The 16,590-nt window shown below is 41.0% G+C and overlaps 1 protein-coding gene across 1 annotated transcript; it reads left to right on the forward strand.

Moving 5' to 3' along the window:
- Positions 1–2,301: 2,301 nt before the first annotated feature.
- On the forward strand, positions 2,302–15,834 carry LOC115408901 (zinc finger protein 2 homolog). The gene is made up of 3 exons (XM_030119868.1): positions 2,302–2,485; positions 13,004–13,300; positions 13,813–15,834. Exons 1-3 carry the CDS (start codon positions 2,314–2,316, stop codon positions 15,231–15,233), a joined length of 1,890 nt encoding a protein of 629 aa, XP_029975728.1. The 5' UTR covers positions 2,302–2,313; the 3' UTR covers positions 15,234–15,834.
- Positions 15,835–16,590: the final 756 nt, after the last annotated feature.

A 16,590-nucleotide genomic window follows, 5' to 3' on the forward strand; every position in this document is an offset into this window, starting at 1 on the left:
CCTCCAGCGTGTAAAAAGTCAAGTTTAGATGAGATTGAGGTGGGAACCTGAAAGGCTTGACCCGTCACTGCCTGGTTGCATTACCTTAGAAAAAAACAATTATTTTTAATTCTCACACTGTTGTTTTTTTGGTGTGTGATTGAAAATGATGAAAAAACTTATTTTAGCAGATGTGTACTTTGAAGAAATAGAAGTAAAATGGTGGAGTGAACCCAAAGCATGCTGTTTTTGTTTTTTTGTTTTTTTTTTTAAATGAATGAATGAGCCGCAGGTGAAATTAAAACTTTGTTGAGTCATCCTTTAACTAACATCCTTCCACTTTTCACTTTTCATGCTCCATAGGGGAAAATGATTTCTGCTCACATGCGACATTCCTATTTAATTACAAAGTTCAAAGACGTTTATGGATTATGTCTGGAGTATGTCTTGAAACTGATTACATTCTTCAAAACATGTCATCCATGTGTAAAGCAAAAAGCTAATTTGTATCAAATGGAAAAAATGTACATGCAAAATGTTTTGGTTTTCATCCAATCACCAATATCAGTTATAATCCTGAAAGAGGAGGTAGTTCTAGTGAGTGCACACCAGGATGTCACTGAACATAACACCACATAACACATCTATCTATTCTTCAAATCCAAGTTGTTCTGTCTTTAATTGGCCAAAATCGCCATTAGTATCATCCATACTGGTAAAAATTGTTGCATAATGTTTAAAAGGAAATAATTGCTGTAATGAATTAAAAACATTTTAATGATAAAGCCAGAGACACATGAAACCATAAGTTTGACTTTGGATGTAAATTTCTCCCTTGATTGTGATTGCTTTCTAATGATTCCCAAAATTATTTCAGATATCTTTCTGGCTTTGTGTATCTTCAAAAATATTTGATCATGTGTTTATGTCTCACACAATGTACTATAATCAATATTTTGATAGTGAAAATACCATGAACAGTCCTCATGTACCTTACTATGCCTGTGTTACGGGTCTCAGTGTGATGATGACCACAGTAACAAAAATATTGCCTGTTTTAAGCAGGTGAAAAGAGGAGACAGAAGACGAGAGGCATCTTGTTTAACTCCCGGATAACGTCTGAATCTTTAATAAACATTACATTTCATAAATCATGTCTGCATTTTTCATTTCTGTTGGTTCACACTTCCATAAGCGGTTCTTCTACAGTTCCTATGCATTCTTATCACATTCACTGTTCCACATTCAATCACATTTCATATTCTTTCTCATCGCCTCTGTAACTGAGATGAACACATCTCCATAACCATGTAATCACATTACAATCATTGTGCATAAAGTCACACAGTTTCTGATCACAGTTCTCTATGGGTCTTAAACATGAAATAAAACATGTATTCCACAAGAAATCATTTCTTAACTCGAATTAATAGAAAATAGTCTTCTGACAATATACAGATAACTGAAAGAAGCAGTTTCTAAGGTATTTGTTTGAACTATAAAACATTTTCTTTTAAAATAACCGATTCAGAATAAAACAAATGTCACATCAGTTTAGAATAAGAATAAGATACTTATTTAACATTGAATAATGAATATTCTGTACACCACAAACACACAGGAGCCATTAATAAAAATAAAAAAAAACTGCCCAGCAACTGTCGCTTATTTGACCCAAAATGGCGGCCGCATGGGGAAAACCTACTCCAGGAAGTTGCTTCATATGGATTTTAAACTGACACAAATAATATCAAATATACAGAAAATCGCTGAGACAATATCACGAATTAACTGTGTTCTTTAGGTGACTCACAAACCTGTTTTAAGCAGGTGAAAAGAGGAGACAAGACGAGAGGCGTCTTGTTTAACTCCCGAATAACGTCTGAATGAACGGCAGAAGCGTCCGCCCCTAAACCGTTCACAGCGCAGCGAGAGAAAACAAAAGTTCCGCCACTCAATTACACAAAAGTTGAGTAATTGAAATAGTAACCGAATAATTTCCGACATAAATAAATTAAATATGGTCAACTAAATAAATAAATGTGGTCACCCTATTTTAGGGGCGCCACACCTGCTATCTGTCTGTCTGTCTGTCTGTCTGTCTGTCTGTCTGTCTATCTATCTATCTATCTATCTATCTATCTATCTATCTATTCTGTTTCATACGAGGCCTCAGAGTGCAGTTCCGCCTGTGTCCAGTAAGCGTCAGTATGAAGCTGAACGCTGTTTGTGATCCTCACAACAAGCGAGAGAAGAAGCAGCTTTGTATTTCTGTATTGCTCTGGCTGGTGTGTTTTCGTCACACGTGGGAAACACATCTTTTACTGAAAAAAAATGACTCCAATTCAGGCTTTGAGAGACTTTATCGACGAGCGACTAAATGCTGCTGGTGGAGAAATATTCACCGTGTTTCTACAAACTATCGGGCAGTACGAGGAGGAGGTTTGTCGTCAGCGCAGACTGCTGCAGCTCGGTGGGAAACCTCAGATCAAGTTAAAAGGACCAGGTATGAAAACTTGTGGATGAACACATGAGTCTGACTCGTGGACTGTTGTTGCTTAGCGGAGAGAAATTAAGATGCAGCTCTTGATCACAGTGAAATATCAGCCGTGGTTTTAAAGCACGAACTTTCAGCATTATAGATCCCACCCAGACAGCGAGCAGTTATTGAAACTATATTGAATCAATGTTATGTTTTTCAACTATAAGTCATTGAATCAACGTTGGAATCTGATGTTGATTCAACATCATGTTGCACCATTTTTTAACATTGAAACAACATTGAATTCTGACCACAGACCAATGGTATTTCAATGGTATTTCAACCATCAGGAACATTGAAACAACGTTGACATTTCTACTCAACTATAAATCAATGTGGTTTCAATTAATTTTTAACGATAAAAGTGCTGCCTCATCTACAGCCAGGATGTGGAAAGGTAATGAAAACATTTTACTGTATAATCAAATGATTACAGCAGATGACTTTAAAATACAAAAGAACTTTTATTACAGTTTATGCTAATTGATTTTTTAACAAAACAAATGAAAAAGGAACAACTTCAGGAGTGTGTGTGTGTGTGTGTGTGCATTGTCGTGTGTGATGTCCCACCTTCCCTCCAACAACTTCTTCAGGAATTCCAGAATTATTTCTACAGCAACCAATGACAAGAACAAAACAGAAGAACAGTCTTAAGAAGTCGGTTGCATAGGCAACTTAGAGCGTCCAGACCCCCCTGCCCTATCCGGTGCGCAGCGCAGCCACTTCTGCACCACCTGTGCAAACTCAAATTCGTGGCATGTCACTGCTAGTTGCCAGTGCCACAAATCGGTCTTGCCCCTGCTGTGTTCCTCCTTCCAGAACAAGAGCATCTAAACAGAAAAGAGAAAGAAAATGCAAAGTTAGCCCCTGAAAAAGCAAAGGCGTATGCTATGGCCATTTTGCCATTTTATTTTGATTGTTTATGTTCGTGTGTCCACCGTACACTGAGTGAGCACCTACGCATGATGTGCCAGGTGGTTTGACAGGTTAGAGCACAAACGGTTTCTGACTGCAACACCAGCATGAAAGTTGTTGAAGTTTTGTGTTTTGTGAGTGGATTTAAGGGACATTTTCTGTGGACATGTGGTAAGCAAATAAGGAAATGGGTAACCATACAGCTACATCCATCCATTCTCTATACACGGCTTTATCCTCATTAGGGTTGCGGGGGGTGCTGGAGCCTATCCCAGCTGACTCGGGTGAAGGCAGGGGACACCCTGGACAGGTTGCCAGTCTGTCGCAGGGCTACATATACAGACACACAATCACTCTCACATTCATCACCTATGGGCAATTAACCTCAGCATATTTTTGGACTGTGGGAGGAAGCCGGAATACCCGGAGAAAACCCACGCATGCACAGGGAGAACATTCAAACTCCATGCAGAAACATCCCAGGCCCACCCCGGGATTGAACCGGGACCTTCTTGCTGCAAGGCTGACCACTACGCCACTGTGTAGCCCCATACAGCTACAGAGTTCCAGTAATACAGTAATGCAAGTCACTGCGGTCACGTCAGCTGTCTCTCGTTTTCGGATGGTCAAGCCAGCCGCTCCAACATCTTAAGTGCGACACTTCAGTGAGTAGTGAGTCAAATGCGCGTTCATGAATTTTTTTTTTTTAATCATCTCACTTATTCTATTTTAATTTTCTGATTGTGCAGAGGCAGGAATGTCATGGCTCATTTAAATATGATTTGCCTATGTGAATGAAGGTGTGGTTAGGGAGGGGTCGGGTACTCCAACATGTGCGCTCAATTCCACGTTGATTGGGATGTACACGTGCTTGAATTCATGCGTGCACACAGATTCATACATCCGGATTTTTTCTGCACGAACAACATTTTCTGGATTTGATCGTACGCCATGTTTTAGTAGGACATCCACGCAAGTCTTTGAGGCCCCTGGGCAGTGAAGATGTTGGAGCGATTGGCTTGACCATGCAAAAACGAGAGACGGCTGACGTGACCACAGTTGCAAATCGTCGCGGCGCGTTTGTCACATAAGCCCATCAGTAGCATATCATTGGGCTGAGCTACTACAGGGTAATTTTTGTTTCTTGAGATTCATTTAATTAATATTCCTATTTTCAAATATGCTCGAGTTAACAGTAGGCCCCAGGCATTGCCTATTTGTTAGAGAACTGTTGCTGCTGATAGGCTAAAGAGATTGAATAATCTACAGTACTCACCAAACATGCACTTGGAGAGAGCCAGCTCTCTGAAAGGGCGCTTCTGTTTGGACAGATCCTTGTTTTTTTTCCCAGCCCAGTTGATTTCACAAGCTAGCTAATTTGTGAGGGTCCATGCCAGCATCCTCCGGATTTTGAGCTCCACAGTGGTCCCTCCAATTTTGGCAAGCAGTGCAGTCTATCAGAACAAAAGGTATGTATTACACAAACAAGAAGTATTAAAAAAACAAGTGTCATTTTAGTGAATGTGATTGTGTTGGCATTGCGAGTAATTACTTTTTTTCTTTAATGTGGAATCAATACGTTTGAGAGTAAATACAAATTCAAATAGGCCTAATTATTAATATAAAAATACTGTCATTATTGAAGATATGTATATGTATTTTATTACTTTCATTGTTTTAGTTGTGGATCACTTGAGTTTTCCATCACTTAAAATTTGTATATAAACCTGCCATTGCTCCCTGGTTGTCCTCTGTTTTCAACCATAAATCGATGGTTTTTCAATCAATGTATTTTCGAGGTCAACCATTCTTCAACCGTTTATCAACACTGGTGTCATCGCCAGATCTAGGCTAAATCAGCCACAGTCGGCGATTATAAATCAACGTTGTTTCAATGTCATAATCATCAACATCAGGTACCATCTATATTGCAATGATGAGTCAATGTTTATTCATGTTTGAAAAATCGATATCAACCATTCTGACGATTCTGATGAAATATCAACGTTTATTCAATGTCGTCTTGCTGTCTGGGCAGTGTTTCCCTGGGGTCATCCCTATGTTCCCCGGGTCCTATGTTCCCCGGTCCTATGTTCCCGGGTCCTATGTTCCCCGGGTCCTATGTTCCCCGCTACCAATACCGGGGAACATAGGACCCTCTTTCTAAAGAAGGGTCCTATGTTCCCCGTTGTGTCATAGCGCACTCGGATAGGTTTTTTTTGTTGTTTGTTTTTTGCCGCGGTGAGAGCGCAGATTTGCATTTTGCACCAACCTCGTTGATGTAAACGACAGTGAAATATAGTAAAATATTTAATAAAAACTTAATAAAAACTTAAATAAAAAATTTCGAGGACTATGTGCCTTCAGAGCGGGCAGAGCGGACGGATCGCGGCAACCTAGTTGATGTAAACAACAGTGAAATATAATAAAATATTTAAGAAAAATTTCATAAAAACTTAAATAAAAAATTTCGAGGACTTTGTGTCCTAATCACAGCTAATCACGAGAGAGGGGTTGGGGTTTACGCTGACGGAGATGCCGAAATGAATGAATGACTTGAGGGAATGAGCTGAGTGTGTACCAGGCTTAAAGGAATACTCCACCCAAAAAACGATTTGGCCTCATTTTCTACTCACCCTCATGTTGAGAAACACGCTGGAGCAGTTTTTTGATGTTTCAAATGCAGTTGGAGATGTTTGGGGACTTTCGTAGTCAACAAACAGGGACCGACAGCGCCCGACAGAAAAAACGGTCCATAAAGTCCACAAAACATGCCCATTTTCCTTCATACTGCTTGTCCGCTATAATCCAAGTGTCCTGAATGCGTAAAGTCCATAATTAATTCTTAACGAGGTCATTTAGTATATTTTAAGAGCCTAAACAGTGCGCTTTCATACTGCTCCAGTGCATGTCTGAGCGCGCACCCTGAACTACGATTTTTCAACCGCAGCAGACCAAGCAAGAGCTTGTGCCCTTTCAGCAGGACACCGAATTCAAAGCTTTAAAACAGTAGCCAATCACTTTTGTGATAGTCCACAGCTTGGTCACTCACAGCAGAATATAAACAGCGGAACTTCTTCTTCTACGCTTGCTATTTAGAAAAGTAGTCGCTGAAAGCGCGCAAGCGTGTTGCTTGGTCTGCTGCAGTTTCCGTAGTTCAGGGTGCGCACGCAGACATGAACTGGAGCAGTATGAAAGCGCACTGTTTAGGCTCTTAAAATATACTAAATTACCTCGTTAAGAATTAATTATGGACATTACGCACTCAGGACACAGCAGACAAGCAGTATGAAGGAGAATGGGCACGTTTTGTGGACTTTATGGACCGTTTTTTCTGTCGGGCTCTGTCGGTCCCTGTTTGTTGACAAAGAAAGTCCCCAAACATCTCCAACTGCATTTGAAACATCAAAAAACTGCTCCAGAGTGTTTCTCAGCATGAGGGTGAGTAGAAAATGAGGCCAAATCGTTTTTTGGGTGGAGTATTCCTTTAATATGAGGCACTGGACAGGACTAAAAACACAGACATCCTCCATAATTAACACTAGAACTGCCAGCATTCTTACACCCCCTTCCAAAGGCCGCAGCGCTCAGCCAGACCGTCATACATTTTGCAGTGTGTTTTTGCGCAGAACCACACCAACAGTAGGGCTGCTGATTATGGCCAAAATGATAATCACGATTATTTTTGTCAATATTGTAATCACGATTATTCATCACAATTATTCATTGTTATGTAAAACATACCTTTTTATTGCACTTTTTTTTAAAACAAACAAGTGTCAAATTGAAGATGTGCATCTTCAGCACTTCAGCGAAGTCTGGTGTGCATGCGCACATAATTGAAGATGTTTTAATTGGAATCTAAACAGCTATTTAGAACCATGTCAATGTTGTGAATGATCGCTTTCCCTTAGAAACGAACATATAGACGCGCCGACTGTGAGTTTTTACAAACGTTTGACCAGACCTCTGTTCTGAAAAGAGCCGGATTATGACTTTGGAACCTGAACGCCTCACAGCTGAGCGACCGTCACTTGCTGCATTCTAACCCCTGAGAGCAACACGATGATCACTGAACAACAAGATGAAGATAAAACAACAAGAGAACAGTAAACAGCCACGCTAAACCCAGAAATGAAACCTACCAGAACAATGATTCCCTCTTTCTCTCCAAGCCGCTGCTACGCCGCTCACATCCTGAACTGTCCGTCAATAACAGCTTTTCCCGTTCTGTCCGAGACGCTCAGCGTTTACATCTTTCCACCAGTACAGAAGTTGAGATGCGTTCCATCGACTGATGTTTGAGTATGAAGGAATCGTTCAAAGCCAGCTAGTTCATCGGTGGCTAACAGCTAAGCTAACAGCTGACTGAGACACCGCAGTGGCGTCCATCAGCAGCTACTTTTACGGAGTGTCCCTGAAGGCAGCAGGAGCTACACGGCTCAGGTCGCCCCCTGGTGGTTGGCTGATTGTTGGATTAAAAAAGTGCTTGATGTGACACGCAACAGAGCCCGTTTTTTCAATTTAAAAATCGCGACGATCATCTAAATTTAATCGCAGCAGCCAAAATCGTGATCATGATCAAAATTCGATTAATTGTGCAGCCCTAAACAACAGGTTGTTTTTCTGTAATCTAATGTATTAGAAATTAAGAAAAATAAACAAAATATTAAGCCAAGAGGATCAGCAAACCTTTTAATGCCTCATGTCGTCTTTATTAATGCCTCTTTAATTTTTACAGTGCGCATTTCAGCAGCGTCACCTCTAACTCACACTCCGCGCACTCATTTCCCTGATAAACACGCACACACACGCCAACACACACAAAATAGTTGTATTATTAACCGTCAATAATAATCAAGAACATATTAAAATTAGTAAAATAAGTCTCCCCGGCTGCGCACCAGAACGGACACCTCACACGGTCCCGTCCTCACCCTGCTCATTTCATTCTGGGACTGCAGGCTCCACAGGATGAAGGTATTTATTCAGAAAATATTTTCGTTCTAAAATTAATTTTTGGAAACGAGAAATACATGGTTTGCTGTACTTTGATGGAGGTTATAATATTTTACTTGAATCTGTTCTCCTCACTTACCTGCTTGCTAAATCTTCTTCCACCTTATATCTCTTTTTATTGTCTTTCTTTTGGGATTTGGTTGATATTTTTGGCCGTCTGTCTGATTGTCTGCTGTCAGAGCTAGCTCCCTGTTCAGATGCGCACATATGAACCTAAACAAATCAATCGCAGTAAAAGAAGTGCATCTTTTTCAATCTTTTGGTGGGGAACATAGGACCCTTATGTGGAAAAAAGGTCCTATGTTCCCCGGTCCATACAAAGCGGGGAACATAGGACCCGGGGGACATAGGACCCGGGGAACATAGGTACGCTCCCTCCCTGACATCGATTTTGGAGTGGTGGGCTAAATTCTCGCCGGTGCTACTTAAATTTTCTGAAAACCCTTTCCCACTGCCATGAGGAGCCGATTATTAGCGGGTCTAAAGGGTTTTTTTGGTCAGTGGGAAAGGGGTATCAGCTCTCTTTTGTTTCAACGACTCCAATGCCACATGTCTCCACTTGCTGCAGACTGTGTGAGCGCGCTTTGAGCTCGAGCATGCCACTCGTCAAACGGCTGGGTTAGCATTAAATGAGGAGCTGAGTAAACCTTGCTGATTGCAGAAGGTGCAAGACATTGAGGAAAATATAAAAACGCGTTTCTGCTGATGCGAGTCGCTGCACTGCAGCAGCGGATTGGAGCCGACGTGTTGAAGCAGCGGCCATCTTGTGTAGGAGCTCCTCGCTTCCACAGTGCATGATGTCGGCAGAGCAGGGGTGACAAACTGAATCCCAAAAAGGTTGCCATCCTGCATGTTTTAGATGTTTCTCTGCTTCAGCACGCCTGAATCTCATGTTGCCGTTACCCTCATGCTTGTAAAAAAGCCCAATCAGGAGCCCCTCATGGCAACCAGCTGTTACAACTGAGAGACCTGAAACATGCAGGGTTCTACCCAGAGGACTGGAGTTCCACACATGTGCAGGAATGACATGGTTTCACAATGAAAGCGATCGTGATTGGATGAATTTTCAACATTCATTCAAACGGCTCATTTGTTACACAGATATAAATAGAACTGAAGTAACTCAGACTGTTCAGGCTGATTCAGGTTTTTATTAAAACAATTGGTTTCAGAGTGTATATTTGAATAAAATTGATATTATGTTGCCATGATGTCTCTCATCATTGCTATCAGTATAACTAATACTGATAATAAACATGATAAATAGGAGGATAGAACATGTCTAATAGGGGTGTGCGATATGAAGATATAAGATCGTTAAGGATTATAACGTCAGGACGATCTCACAAATCAGAAAGATCGTTAAACCGTCTATAGGGCACATTCTCCTCGTTGTTTTTTCACCTATATATAATATTTTTTGGAGTGATTATGTTACCTGAAAGCTTCAGATAATATTAACTAAACATTCCCTCTAGTGCAGTTCTCCACATACATAATAGATACATGCGGAGCAACATTAACGATGATTAAAAAAAAAAACAAAAAAAAAGGGCAGCCACAGCCAGTGCTGGTTCGGTGACGCAAAGGCAGCTAACAACGAGTGGAGCGCCGTGGAGCTTTTCTGACTGGAGCTACTGCTGGGTGGAGGCTGTGTCAGGCAGAGCTGGTTTACAGCAGCAGTACGGGATCTACAAGAGATCAGCCGCCATAGAAACACCCCGAAAAGCTGGAGAGAGAGAGACGCTGAAGTTAGCACCGATGCTAATGCTAGCTATAGCGAGCTACTGCGAGCAGTTCACAAGCTAGCATGAGGGATTTTATACACAACAAATCACAGAAATGTGAAAAGACACTTAGTGAACATACCATCAAGTTAACAGCTGAAATGGCCCTTTTGTCTAATAACTAGTGGAACGTCTTTGATTTAATGGGATTATGAGAGGCTGTATTTCAATGGAGACAGAGCCCTCTAGTGGTCATATAGCGCAACTATTAAAACTATATCCCATTAAAACTGTACTAAAAAGCTATTTGATATGTTTATTTTTTGTGTTACAAAAGTGCACTTTATTGTTCATTATCTTTTACCTCATTTTTAAAAGGAGATAAAAGCTTAGATCTCTGAACAAAAAATTGTTCTCAAGCAGCTGTATTATTCACTCAGGTTATAGACATTAAAGTTAAATTGTTTTTGTTCTAAATTGTTGCCCTTTAAGTGGTAACCAGCTAAGTTTGCATTTTTGTTGACCCTTTTTAATAATCTATGTGGTGAGTTTAGTTTTTGTGTTACAAAAGTGCACTCTATTGCTGTTCATTACTTTTTATGCTTGTGTTCATTGCACATTTTGATTAGAAGAAAACCTGTACTATTTAAATTAAAGCCAGTTTCTTTTGCTTAAATTGTCTTTTTTTTCTTTTAGGGTTTTACATGTTTAAATACATTTTATACGTTTTATATGTTTAACATTGGGGGAAAAATGGTCATACTTGCAAATTAAGTCTAGAAAAATCAATATAAAAAAGAATCGTGATAAAATCGTGATCGTGATATTAATTTTAAAAAATCGTGATATGACATTTTTGCCATATCGCCCACCCCTAATGTCTAATTATTCTGTCCCCCATAGCCAGAAAACCTGGATATATAGAACACATTCACAACCCCTGAAAAAATTTGACAGTGTGGATTGTATTATTTCGTTTTTTTTTTTTTCATGGCCATGGCATCCAGCCATGTCTCCATCCAGATTCAGTTTGGTCTTCAGTTAGTCATTTCGCTAGAAAGCAACTGTGTCGTATGTGGAAAAACAAAGTGAGTTGTTATATTGAAAGAACCTAAACACAGAGTGGAGGGATTCAGTGTGTCCTGTCTTTGTTAATTTCACAATGTAACAACCAGCTTGCTCCATGTTATTCTTTACATCCACATCACCAGTGAAAAGTGATTCTACAGGATCTGGTTTGTATCTTCAGCTCATTAGAACATCCAGAAATGGGACAACAGTCCAGGATTTTTTCCGGTTATATTGTACTTAGATGGAAAATCCAGCATTTGTAAAATATTCAAGCATCCTGTCTCATAGCTGCGTGTGCATTGTTTTCATCAAATCATTTGGAAATCAATGGAAAATTCAGTGAATAATTGTACTTTAGATTGAGAATCTCTTCTCTCCCTACGCTGTGTTTCCACCGGACGCTTTGAACGCGACTACATTTGCGCGACAAATAAATTCGCTCCACATTTGACGCGCAAGTTTTATTGCTGGTACAAACATGCAAAACAAAACATCCTACAGAAACATCACAACCCTCCTCATCACCATCTACTGCACAGCAGCAGTGGGCAGGATTCTTTTGATGTTTGTCCCACAGTCCTATGTGCACTCGGCTGTCGCTCTCTCTCTCTCTCTCTCTCTCTCTCTCTCTCTCTCTCTCTCTCTCTCTCTCTCTCTCTCTCTCTCTCTCTCTCTCTCTCTCTCTCTGTGTTCATTCTGATCGATGGTGCGGTTTTCGGTTCTTTTTAGTTTTTATGACTGTTTTTACTGTTCAGCCCTTTGTGTTGTTTTTACGAATATGAAAAGGGCTTTTACAAATAAAGACTGAGATTGAGATGGCTCCGACAACCACAATCGCTGCTCTGTATTTGGCATGAGAAAAGCAGCTTTGCTGCCCGCGAGGCGCCGGCATTGCTTCTGGATGCATGCTGCCCTACGGAGGCGGTATGAGCTCGGTGAGTTCCACCGTCTTCTGCAGGAGCTGCGCCTGGACGACGGCCAGTTCCAGCGCTACTTCAGGCTGACGCTGTGTTTTCACCAGAAGCGGTGAACAAATGAACTCGCGCTCGCGGCGGCATCGCGCCAAAGCTGTTTTGGAAGGTCGGAGCCCTGCATGCCCTTTGTCAGCACGTCCGTGACGACCTCTGCGCTGATAAGCAGTCCTGGTGCAGATTCGCTTGAAAAGTTCAATTATTTCAACTCGAGCATCGAGCGATGAAGCGGCGGGCGGCGATTGGCGGGCGGGGAGCGGCAGCGAGTGGCAGTGCGTGTCAACCGGCACGCAAATTTTCGCTGAAAACGCTCGCCGCTCAACGCGCGCTGCTCAAGGTTAAATGACAATCGCGTCATTACATTGACTTTGTATGTAATCTCATCACGTTAAGTCCAGTGGAAACACGGCCTCAGAGTTACATGTACTGCTGCCTCTCCAACAACCTCCACAAGATGGCGGCAGGTAGGCATGTCTCTCCACAGTGAGCACACTTGCGTCTATGATTCGAGTATCATGTGTACAGGGTTAGATGTTTGACCAAAAACCAGTAACCACTTATTGTCATTCCGCCTAAAGAGATTAATGATACAGATGTCAGAAATACTAATTTTGCATACAGACAGTTTTCTCATTCATTTTCTTAACCCCGCTGCTTCTATCAGACTTTTTGTTCTTCAATGTTTCTATTTTGAATGTCGCCTCTCCTGTCTCATCCATCCATCACTGTAAAATATTCACATCCACCACATCAGTGTCTTTTGTCTTGTTTCCCTCCAGAGAGTCTGCAGATACACGTTGGTAACCAGAAGACGAGCTCCAGTCTGGAGCAGGAAGAACATGAAGCTCCACACATTAAAGAGGAGGAGGATCTTGTTGAAGAAATGGTTACTGATGGTGGAAATGAAGATTCTCACCGCTCTGTGAGGGACTTGACCACCCGGCGACTGAATGCTGCGGCTGTGGAAATATTCACCGTGTTTCAACAAACTGTCGACCAGTACAAGCAGGAGATTGATCGTCAGCATAGACTGTACGAAATCATCTGGAAACCTCAACTCAAGTTACACAGAACAGGTATGGAAGAGTCTGAATGAACACACGAATCTGGGTGAGAACTTCCCCATGGTTTAACCACTGCAGATAGCAGCAGGATTTGTTGTAAAATCACCTTTATTCACCAGACTGCCAAGTCCAAATACACTCACTCTTCTCCACTGTGCTTCAACTCAACCACACATTTTTTCCCGATGAAACATTCCTTCTCAGCTCAACTGCAAACAGTAGCCAGAACACGGACAATGTACTTTCACTTTCTAATGTGCAGTGATGTTAACATAAAGAGTTACTAATGGCATTCCTCTTCATGACGTCGTCAAGAGGAAGATTTCAGAACCGCGTGTTTGAGTGAATATTTTCTTAAAAGTGGAGTGCACAATTGGGGGAGGTGACTGAATTTTTCACTTCTGGGGGATCATGCAGAGGCTCTGGGAGGCAATATGACTGAAAAGACACCTTTTTAAATTGAATTTTGCATAATATGACTCCTTTAAATAACCTTTTATCTTGTACTTTTTTTGTCCCTCCAGAGCTTCAACAACACCATGACTGTCAGGAGGAGCAGCTCGTTAAACAGGAAACAAACTACTGTGTAGAGCAGCAGGAACCAGAAGCTCCACAGGTCAAAGAGGAAGAGGAAGAACCAGGATTTCTACAGTTTAAAGAGGAAGAAGACGAACCAGAGCCTTCACAAATTGAGGAGCACCAGGAACTGGGTACCAGTCAGGAGAAACTGAAGTTTCAAAGTGACCTGAGTGAACCAGAAGAAGCACCGGACAGTGAGCAGTTCCTCTCTCATGACTCTGAAGTCCACCATGTGAAAAAACAAACGGACTCAGAATCAACTGTGAATGCAGAGCAGAGAAAAACAAGCATAGTTCACAGTGACCGTGTGGAGAACTCTCCTGTGTCAGAGAAGCAGGCAGAATGTGAAAAGCTTCTCCGTGAGGAAACCTGTGGGAAAAATGTTCATCAGAAACAGAAATTAAGTCAGAAGTCAGGAACTGGCACCGAGAAGAAGAAAACAATTTGTGGAATCTGTGGAAAAATTTACAAACAGCAGGGTCGTTTGTTGAACCATATGAAAACTCATGCAGACGGGAAGCGCAATTCTTGTGAAACATGTGGAAAAACTTTCAGTTGGCAGAGTAATTTGGTGCGTCACAAGAGAACTCACACAGGTGAGAAGCCGTATTCTTGTGAAACATGTGGGAGACGTTTTATTTCAAAGAGTCATTTGTTCATTCACAAGAGAACCCACACAGGTGAGAAGCCGTATTCTTGTGAAACATGTGGAAAAACTTTCAGTTCACAGAGTGCTTTGTTGCGTCACAAGAGAACTCACACAGGTGAGAAGCCGTATTCTTGTGAAACGTGTGGGAGAAGTTTCAATCGACAATCAACTTTGAGAGTCCACAAGAGGATTCATTCAGGAGAGAAGCCGTATTCTTGTGAAACATGTGGTGAAAGTTTCAGAGTTAAAGGGTCTTTGTTGGTCCACATGAGTACTCACAGGGCAGAGAAGCCATTTTCTTGTGTAACATGTGGGACAAGTTTCCGCCATCGGCACAATTTGGTGGTCCACATGAGAACTCACACAGGAGAAAAGCCGTTCTCTTGTGAAACATGTGGGGAAAGTTTCTGCTATCGCAGCAGTTTGGTGGTTCACAAGAGAACTCACACAGGTGAGAAGCCGTTCTCTTGTGAAACATGTGGGGAAAGTTTCTGCTATCGCAGCAGTTTGATAGTCCACAAGAGGATCCATTCAAGAGAGAAGCCGTTTTCTTTTGAAACATGTGAGACAAGTTTCAGTCTGCAGTCAAATTTGTTAGTCCACAAGAGAAGTCACACAGGTGAGAAGCCGTATTCTTGTGTAACATGTGGGGAAAGTTTCGTTGCAAAGACGACTCTGCTGAACCACATGAGAACTCACACGGGTGGGAAGCTATAGTCCTGTCATATGTGTGGAAAAAGTTTCCACACATATGGAAAAAGTTGAGGGCCTTATTCCCCTCAGTAAATCAAGTATTTTCTTTACATTTTGGGGTTCATTTGCGTGATAACGGTTCTCAGAGCCACAGAAAATGTAATGTTTTTCGAACTGCTGTGTTTCAATATTGAATTCTTGTAAAGCTTCTCAGGGTCTGTCATGTAGACGATCTTCATCTATCAGGCCTGAGGTTATTGTTGTTATTCTGTTTGAAATACTTGAGGTGTTTATCTTATAATCTACTTTTAGAGCAGAGCTTGGTTCCTTCTCCGTTTTGTCTTTTTGCAGTTTGGGCAGTACTGTAGTTATTGCTTCTCTCCAGGAGGGGGCAGTAGCTCCATTGACTAAAATCTGATAAAGGCAGTTTGGAGTCCTGGAATCAATCTTTTACCAATTTTTAAGCCACTCATATGGAAAGCCATCACTTCCAGGATGTGGATTTCTTTGTGTTTCTCCACGAATTGCTTCAGTTCAGCCTGTAATGTGTGGAGTTGTTTTACCTTTTCTTTTTCATGTTTTTTAATTGCAATTATTTTCTTCTCGTGACTGCTTTTAATCCATCCTGACATTGATGGATTTGGCTCACAATGATTATTGTTCATGGAGTTTCCTGTGTCATCTTTGACACAAGAATGACTGTTGAATCATTGATAGAATTATTATTATTATTATTGAATATTCAGTGACTGACTCAATCGAATAATATTTGTAAGATCAAAAAATAGATTTATCAAATAGAAGATGGTGAGTTGATAAAACAACAGTTCATGTTAAAGTCAATGACGGTTAATGAAATTTTGACAAAAATAAATTTTAGAAAACATTTCATACCAAAACGTGTATTAAAGTGTAAGATGCATGTATAGTGAAAGATCTGTACTTCAGTTAATCTTTTAGACACTTTTCTTGAGACTGTTTCCTGAATATGTGTGTATTTTTTTTCCTTTATTCTTGTCAGCTTTGTGAAGTTTCACTCATCAGATATTTCCACTTCTTGGTTCCTCGTCTTTATTTGACACACAGCATCCAAAGCCAGGGACATCAGATGTTCTCTCGCTTAAAGCAGCAGGCTAAAAAATGTCTTTATTCACATGCAGCAGTAGGTTGTCAGATTACAGAACGGAGACAAGACGTCATACTTATAGCTAACACACTAACCCCCTAAATACCCCCAAAAGCAGAAGAAGCACAACAAAGAAAAAACTGTGCAAACAATGCATCAACACTACTATTGTTTGTAGCACTATGTGAACACACTGCCTTCATTCTGTCAAAGCAAAGCGGATGTGTATTTTCTCTAGATGGGGCACATCCCCAC

The sequence above is a fragment of the Salarias fasciatus genome, chromosome 20 (genome assembly GCF_902148845.1).
Source record: "Salarias fasciatus chromosome 20, fSalaFa1.1, whole genome shotgun sequence".
Classification (NCBI taxonomy): domain Eukaryota; kingdom Metazoa; phylum Chordata; class Actinopteri; order Blenniiformes; family Blenniidae; genus Salarias; species Salarias fasciatus.

Coding starts and splice junctions, on each gene's coding strand:
- LOC115408901 (XM_030119868.1), top strand. CDS start 2,314: ATGACTCCAATTCAGGCTTTGAGAGACTTTATCGACGAGCGACTAAAT. Junction 2,486..13,003: donor GATCAAGTTAAAAGGACCAG/GTATGAAAACTT, acceptor GTTTCCCTCCAG/AGAGTCTGCAGATACACGTT. Junction 13,301..13,812: donor ACTCAAGTTACACAGAACAG/GTATGGAAGAGT, acceptor TTGTCCCTCCAG/AGCTTCAACAACACCATGAC.